This window comes from Phalaenopsis equestris, unplaced genomic scaffold (assembly GCF_001263595.1).
Source record: "Phalaenopsis equestris unplaced genomic scaffold, ASM126359v1 Scaffold000202, whole genome shotgun sequence".
In the NCBI taxonomy this organism is placed as follows: Eukaryota; Viridiplantae; Streptophyta; class Magnoliopsida; order Asparagales; family Orchidaceae; genus Phalaenopsis; species Phalaenopsis equestris.
Window position 1 is genome coordinate 1,175,328 of NW_018164644.1, and position 8,284 is coordinate 1,183,611.

Here is an 8,284-nt window from a genome sequence, read left to right on the forward strand (position 1 = left end):
CAGAAGTGGAAGATGATAGAAGCTTAAATACTTCACCACAGAAGATAAGATCATATAAATAGTATAAAATATATACTCAAGACTATAAATGATGACTTCGAGCAACCAGAAATCCCAAGATTTAATGTCCAAATGATACAATCAATCCCTAAATCCTTATTTTTATTGGATTTTAAAGAAAATTTCTATTTCTACTTTCACTTTAAAGAATTTAGAAACCCTAAACCCTAAAATATTTTAATTTTAATCAAATTTTAAAAAAAAATTATTACAACACTTAAACTTAAAATTTTAAAGGAAAATTTTAATGTGCATTTTCAAGAAATTAACCTTCATCTAAAAAAAGGACATAATTTCTTAAATTCATTTCATCTTTTAAACATACTTTTAAAAATGCTTTTCACTGCCTATCAATCTCAAACATTATTTTTACCATACAGAAATTAATTGCATGTGTTTTATAGGAAAGATTATTACGTCCGTTGCCCGGACGCCGAGCGGTTGTGTGTATCAAGGCCGTTAGCGTCCGGTCGACAGACGTAATAATCTCTTGTTTCTTAGACCTTTTGAGCCCCTCTATATCAATCTTAAACTTATTTCATTTTAATAAATACTTTGCTTTTCAACAAATTAATTAATGGAACATTTACATACATACCACCAAATTTTATGTATTAAAATATTTAATATCTAATTTTTTTCTTAATACTTATCCCACTTAGATCTTTCTTTCAAATAAAAATACCACCATTTTAACTTAAAAAAAGTGAATTTTTTTTTTTAATACTTATCCCACTTAGATCTTTCTTTCACATAAAAATACCACTATTTTAAGTTAAAAAAAGTGAAATACACATTTTTATGTATAGGCAAGGTGACATATATGCAAAAAAAAAAAAAAAAAATAGGTGTTATATGTATAGGTAAGGTGACATATATGCAAAAAAAATAAAAAAAATAGGTGTTAGATAGGAAATACATAGGGATTAAATGGTATGTGTGTAAAACTTCTAAGAAAATTTTATCAGGGCTTTTGGCCAAATTTAGGCCAGGATGAGTCTCAAAGCTATTAAATTTCTTTTGGTTGAGTATATTATATGATAAATTAAATAAAATCAATAATGCACTGTTTTACTTGAGGACAAAGCCCAACTAATCCATTGCAAACGAGAATTTCAAGTCATACATTTTCAAGAAGTAAAAAGAAAAAAAAACCGGAGTTTTGATACATATAATTAAAACACAGAGTAATGTGAAGCATCATAGTCATCGACTAAGAAAGATTCCAATAGGTGGACATGTCAGGCTTCCTTTCAAACTTTTTCAGTTGCAGAGCAAGAACAAGTCCAGCGCAGATTAAAAGGAGATGGCCCCATGAGGCTTCTACGAAGGAGAGCTGGAGCTAGCACAGAACTGTTCAGCAACAACTAAACTGATGGAGCCAACGCAGGAAGGCGCACTGGAATTTGAAGACTTTCTTCCTTCAATGGCGGAGCGGCTTGGACCGGCCGGCCTCATCGATGAGCTCTGCAAAGGGTTTCGGCTTCTGGTGGACGCAGAGAGAGGCGTGATCACGCTGGAGAGCTTAAAACAGAACTCTGCGGGAATGCTGGGGCTTGCAGAGCTCGGGGAAGAAGAAGCTGTGGAGATGTTGAGAGAAGGTGATTTGGATGGAGATGGAACGTTGGATCAGATGGAGTTCTGCATACTCATGTTTCGGATGAGTCCCGAGCTAATGGAAGGCTCCACTTGGATGTTGGAGGAGCTGATGGGTAAGGAGATGGTGGGGTTGATGCTTGATTTAACTACTAAGAAAATGTGATGGCCATGTACTACTGTTCATGCATCTTCATCCCCTCTCAATAATTAATGGATGACAACATGTGCATGGTGGGCTAGACATAATATTTAGCCAATCGAATAAAGCTTCCTTTTTTATTTGGGTTTACAATTAATATGATGACATGTTTATATCTTTTGATGGTCTAGACTCATCATATAAAATGAAGTGTGCAAAAAATAATTATGTTTGAAAACATCACAATAATAAATGAACTTCATTAATGATATCCATCCATAAAATGAAATCATGAACCAAAGTAATCAAGATTGTTACAGTTAATTAACATCATCCCTAAACTCTTATTGCGGTATGCTATTAATTAGTCAAATGATCAGTTGTCATTTGTGTAGTACTAATGTGTCCAATAATCAGAATTATCCTACTTAATACATTCTTCTTTGGTTAATTATTTAGTTTAAATATGCTTGTTTTTGTGAGAAAGCCAAATTCAGTAGGAAGAAGAAATAATGTGAAAATAGAGAGAAAATGAAATACCGACATCTCAATCGCTTATGATTCACTATGACGCTTAAAAGAGCATAACTCTTAAGAAGGACATAAATAGAAACTGGGGAAATATCTAGATTCCTATTATGTGACTGAGAAGAAATAAAGTGGTTAAAGTCTTACGATGAGGATATGACTCTTGATAAAGTAGAGTGGTATATTGTGCCACAAGTATATCGTTATTAACTTTGATTATGCAATTTGTTATTTTTAGTCATAAAGCTTCTACTTGATGTGTAATAATATATTATGAATGGTCTAGACATATAATATATATGTCTTAGCATAAAAGGAAATCTTCAATTGTATTTGATAAGTTATGAATAATTTCATATACTAATTCTTCATTAGTAACTTGTAGAATCTCAACTAGCGTTCATCTAATGCCTATTTGGACTTGAATTAATATGCATAACGATCATCCTACAATTTGAATTGAATGTTTAACCATCATTTTGTTCCTTTTTAAGCAAAATGTTTTGAAATTGATCACTCCCATTAATCCTTTTTGTCTTTTATATTTTTATTTAAAATAAAATTAATTTGTTGGTGATTATTTTCTGTAAAACTCTGAAAATATAGAAATATTTTGTATTTTTAAAAATTAGTTTATTTATTTCTAAAAATAAAAAAAAAAATATATTTTTGAAAATAAAATAAAAAAGTAAAAATAATTTTAAAAAAACCGTAAGATATTATGTAAAAAATGATATATATATAGACTGAAGAAGGGTGACGTGGTTGGATGACATTTGTGTATGTATATTACCCAAAAAAAAGCATTAATTTAAGATAAATATATAATATAAATATTTTGCAATCTTAAATTTGGTGGACATCAATTTAAATTATTTCAAATCTTATAGCGCACGAATAAACCAAAGATTTTATTAGATTTTGATAAATTTAACTCCTATTTTACTATATATATATATATATAATGATTTGTAATTTTTGAAAGACATTTGTCGAAGGCTTTCAATATCCTGCAGAAAGAATACCATTTGCTTCAAAATTAACCACCCGTGCATTGAGATACAAGCCTTGCTGGGGTCGTCCCTAAATCAGCTCAAATAGATTTAGTGCGATTTGAAATTGGCCTACGGCTCATTATATTTGATTTCGAGCAAGATTTAGAGCGGAGCCGGCTTGAAATTGAATTGAGCTCGATTAACTCAAAATCAAAACTTGCTGTCTCAAATTGAATTATTTGGATCCGTTTCAGCTCAGAGCCCGCTCGATCAGACTTAAAATTGAAACTATTTGGCTCTAATTGAGTAATTTGGATCTGTTTCAGCTCGAAATGGGATCAAAATTAGCTCGTGACTTGTTATATTCTAATTTATTTAGCATTATATAATAATATTTATAAATAAAAGAAATAAGAGCTAATCTCGAGTTAGTCCGAGCCGATTCATGTACGGCTTGAAATCGGCTCGAAATAAATTAATTTCAAAGTTTCGACCCATAGCTCTGCTCTTATATTTAGATCCAATCTCGATCCGAGCCTAAAGTCAAAATGATTTTCGATCCAATAATGACCATCTTGAAGAGAAATTCACAACTATAACTACAAAGTGTAAATTTGATCTTGAGTTAGTTAGAGCCAATTTATGTATGGCTCGAAATCGGCTCGAAATAAATTGGTTCCAAAGTTTCGGTCCATAGCTTTGCTCGTATACTTGGATCCAATCTAGACACTGGTCTAAATTCAAAATGATTTTTGAGCAATTAATGACCATCTTCGAGAGAAATTCACAATAACTACAAAGCGTAAATTTGTTCATAAATACCAAATGAATGTGCTAAATTACTATAACAATAATCAGCTACTAGTAATTCAGCTCACCTAATACGACTGTTCCAATCTATTTAAATGCCAAAAAATCCTAATGCGCTCAGCATGCAATGTACTTTATAATTAATAGCTCTATTTTTTAACTCAAAATTAAAATTAATATGCACATAAAATTGATTCTATAAGAAAATATGCACATCAATTTAAATCAAAAATAAATTTTCTTTTTTTTCAATCTTAAATTCTCTTGCTTTTTCTTTATACTTATAAGAAAAAAAATTACATATGTGCGTACATATCTAATAATTAAAGTTTGATATTTATATTTATAGTGTATTGATATTAAGTCATTTATAAATTTATGCATGAAAAAATGAGTTTCAATTTTATAATGTTAGTAACAATAGTATTTTTGATGTTATATGCAAATAGGAAAATCTAAGTTTTAGATATGGCAGTTTGTAAATATATTAGAATTGTGTGGTATGAAGGTAAATGCCCCTAAAAAAAAAATGATATAACTTATGTTCAGATTTATGTCACGTCACTTATTATATTCTGAATTTCTAATATCTTTACTGGGGACATTTATTAGTTAATAAATTTATACCAGGAATGATATAACAAGTGGGTGGCCTCTAATTGGGCTCAATTCGATCCATATGTCATCTGAATTGAATGATGTTGAGCCCATTAATTTAATGATCTGTGTGACCTAAGCTGGGTCTGATTTTTGTCCATTGAATTTCAGGCCGGCCTGAAAGCGATCGACTAGCAAAAGAGGTCATGGGGAGGGGCGAAGGATCACGCGTCAATTTTTTCGATGAGAATTTTCTGGTCAATATGATCTAAATAAATTTTAAAATTCATAATTTATTTTAATATATATATATATATATATAACATAATATGAAGTAATTAAGGTTTAATTTCAATTTAGTTTAAAATAAATATAATTATTAACCATTATTCTTCTTTGTCAAACGTAAAATTTTTCCTATTCGATGACCCCATCTTATAATTTTTATTTATTGGTTACGTCTATATATATGTTGTTGTTTGTATTGTATGTATATAATACTTTAATATAACAAATTATTGTGTGTCAGAAGATTTATGATGATAGAATGATATTAATCTTATAGGGTTGCATAATCTTATAATTTTTATTTATTGGTTACGCCTATATATATGTTGTTGTTTGTATTGTATTTATATAATACTTTAATATATCAAATTGTTGTGTGTCAGAAGATTTATAATGATAGAATGATATTAATCTTATAGGGTTGCATAAAAATCTAACGCACACATACATAATAAAAAACTAGAAGGTTGAGACACCAAGACTATGTTCCTACATGGGGAATTGCAATTGAACATTTATATGTTGCAATTGCAGGGCATGGAGCCTCAAAGGACTTAGTTTATAGATTAAACAAGTTTTTATATGAGTTGAAATGGTTATCATGACAGTAGTATATGATTGATCAGTTCATGATGATGCATGAGTGCATGAGGAACTAATACAATCATTATGCACATTTTAAAAGGTTGGCCAATGACGAGTTCGCCTACTTGCTTCTATATGTTGGTGACATATTGATTGCATCTCTCAGTTAGTTAGAGATTGATGAGATGAAGAAGCAATTGTCCGACCATTTTAAGATTTAGGAGTGAGATGAAGTTAACAGAAATATTGATATGAAAGTTATCAAAAACAAGACAACTAGAAAGCTTTGACTCTCATAAGGAGCATATATTCCAAAGGTGCCGTAGAAGTTTGGGATTGATGAGTTGAGCAAGGTGGTGAGTGTAAGCATTGTATCTCACCTTAGTTAAGTTCAGATTAGTGTTCTAAAGCTGATCATGAGAGAAAATATATGTGATTTATTCCTTACGCTGGTGTAGTGGACAATCTGATGTATGTCATCATTTGTACAAAAACATACTTTGCCAAGTGGTGATATTGTGAGTAGGCTCATGCGTGATCTAGAAAGGAGTCGTTGATAGGATTTGAAGTGCATTCTAAGGCATATGAAAGATACAATTAATATTGTCTAGATGTTTGAAATGCAGTGATCCATTAATGATTTGTGTATAGGATATACCAAGTCAGACTATGCAAGTGATATATATCGATGAATATTAATGACTGAATATGTATGCACATTGATAGGAGGTATAGTCAGTTAGAGATCAATTCTTCAATATATTTTTGCTTTGCCTTCTACAGAGGCTGTGTTCATCACAGTTACGGAGAAGATGAACGAATCGATTTGAAAACACGATCTAATAAATTACTTGGGAGTTAATTAGGAGTTTCTGACAGCGTTCTAATATATTTAGAGTGTGATATTTTTTATCATATATTCAATTAATCATGTCTGTACCAAACACATTACTATAAGGTACCACTTTGTTTGAAAAGTAATTGATGATGACAATGTTATGTTGAATGATATAGATGTGAAGGAGAATTCAATGGGCATGCTCATAAAGGTACAACTAATCTAAGAGTTTACTTGAGAAGTTTGGTGAACATCCAAGCTTATCATTGATTGTCCATTCGAGCATTTAAAAGAACTACACGAGGCTTAATCTCTTTGAGAGGTTGGTACGTAGGCAACAATTTTTGTGTAGTCTTTGTGGTTTTGGAGCTCATTTGGTCATCTCCCATTTATCTAGAAGTGAGAGATGAGGTAGATATTGTTATATAAAGTATAATATCTAATGGTTGTAAATTAGAAAGTGTGTATATTAAAATGATGATATTATGTAGCATAATTTGAGAAGATCAAATTATATGATCTTTATTATATTATAAAACATAATTAAAAGAGATCTAATTATATGAACTTTTCTATATTTAAAATTTCATAATTTGTATGATCTAATACTCGCTTATTTATAGGATTGTGGAAGATTTAGTTTGTGTATTGACCTGTAACCTTAAGTTGGTCCCATTTTCCTTTCTCCACACCTGTTGATGCTGGAATAACTTCTTCTAGTGGGCGTAGACAGATTTGCGTCGAACCACATAAGTCACACTGATTATTTAGTTGTCACAACATATATATGCTGAAATTTTCATGATACACAAAGATACTATTCTATAAAATTTTATAGCAAGCAATTAATTTAATTAATTTTTTTAATTTTTTTAATAAATCATGATAGATACTTAATCTTAATATATTATACTTAATTTATTAGTGCTTTAATTATTATATATAAATTCATTCTTTAATTAAATATTAACTAATCAATACTTATTCATGATAATTACATGAGTTGTAAGAATTTTGGATCAGGAAGCAATGATGTGGTTCTGCTTAAGAGAAGACTAATGTAATCAGAATTATGCTGAGATGGATGAAATATATAAATATTTTTTAAAAAAAATACATTACATTTTTCCCAAAGTAAATTTAATAAATTTGAAAGTCATACTGATATTATGATTTAATGATTAATCAATTCTTGGTATTCATAAAAAAAATTGAAATATTATTAATTCAATTCAAATCTGATTTAATCCCCATTTACCCTATTTTCTTAAATTTTGAATCACTCTATCAAATTAGTTTACTAATATATTATCTTAGAGTTAATTATCATGATTAAATAGTAATATAATATGTATGATACTTGATAAATATTAAAGATCCTACTTTTGAATATGAAACTGTCATGTTCACAGGCACGAAATAAAACATAAAACTAGAGAAAAAAAGAGAGTGTGTTATCATCTCTCAAAAAAGCTCTTAAGGGTAGTGGGCAGCCTAGGACTTAAATATTGCTTTTCAGCTCTACACCTAGCCGATGTGGGACTTTTTGTCCGTGGCTTTCTCCACCACCCAATCACGTGATGTCCTCGTCACGGATCGACTCCACCGGGGGTCCCATTGGACCATGGAGAGTCCACATACATGACAGGCAGTAATCTGCTCTGATACCACTTGTCACCTCCCAAAATGAGCTATTAGGGGTGGTGGACAACGCAGGACTTAAATACTACTCCGATGTGGGACTTTTTTTTCATGACATTGTGCTCATTAAAAAAATTGTTTCTTTTATAGCTTAGTGACTGTAGAGATAACCTTTATATTTATAAGCAAAGGGTAAGAAGTCTA

General features: G+C 30.4%; 1 protein-coding gene across 1 annotated transcript; it reads left to right on the forward strand.

Annotated features, from left to right (window-relative positions):
- Positions 1-1,285: 1,285 nt before the first annotated feature.
- LOC110022830 (calcium-binding protein PBP1-like) lies at positions 1,286-1,969 on the forward strand. The gene has a single exon (XM_020721949.1). The coding sequence runs from the start codon at positions 1,436-1,438 to the stop codon at positions 1,820-1,822; it is 387 nt and encodes a 128-aa protein (XP_020577608.1). The 5' UTR covers positions 1,286-1,435; the 3' UTR covers positions 1,823-1,969.
- Positions 1,970-8,284: the final 6,315 nt, after the last annotated feature.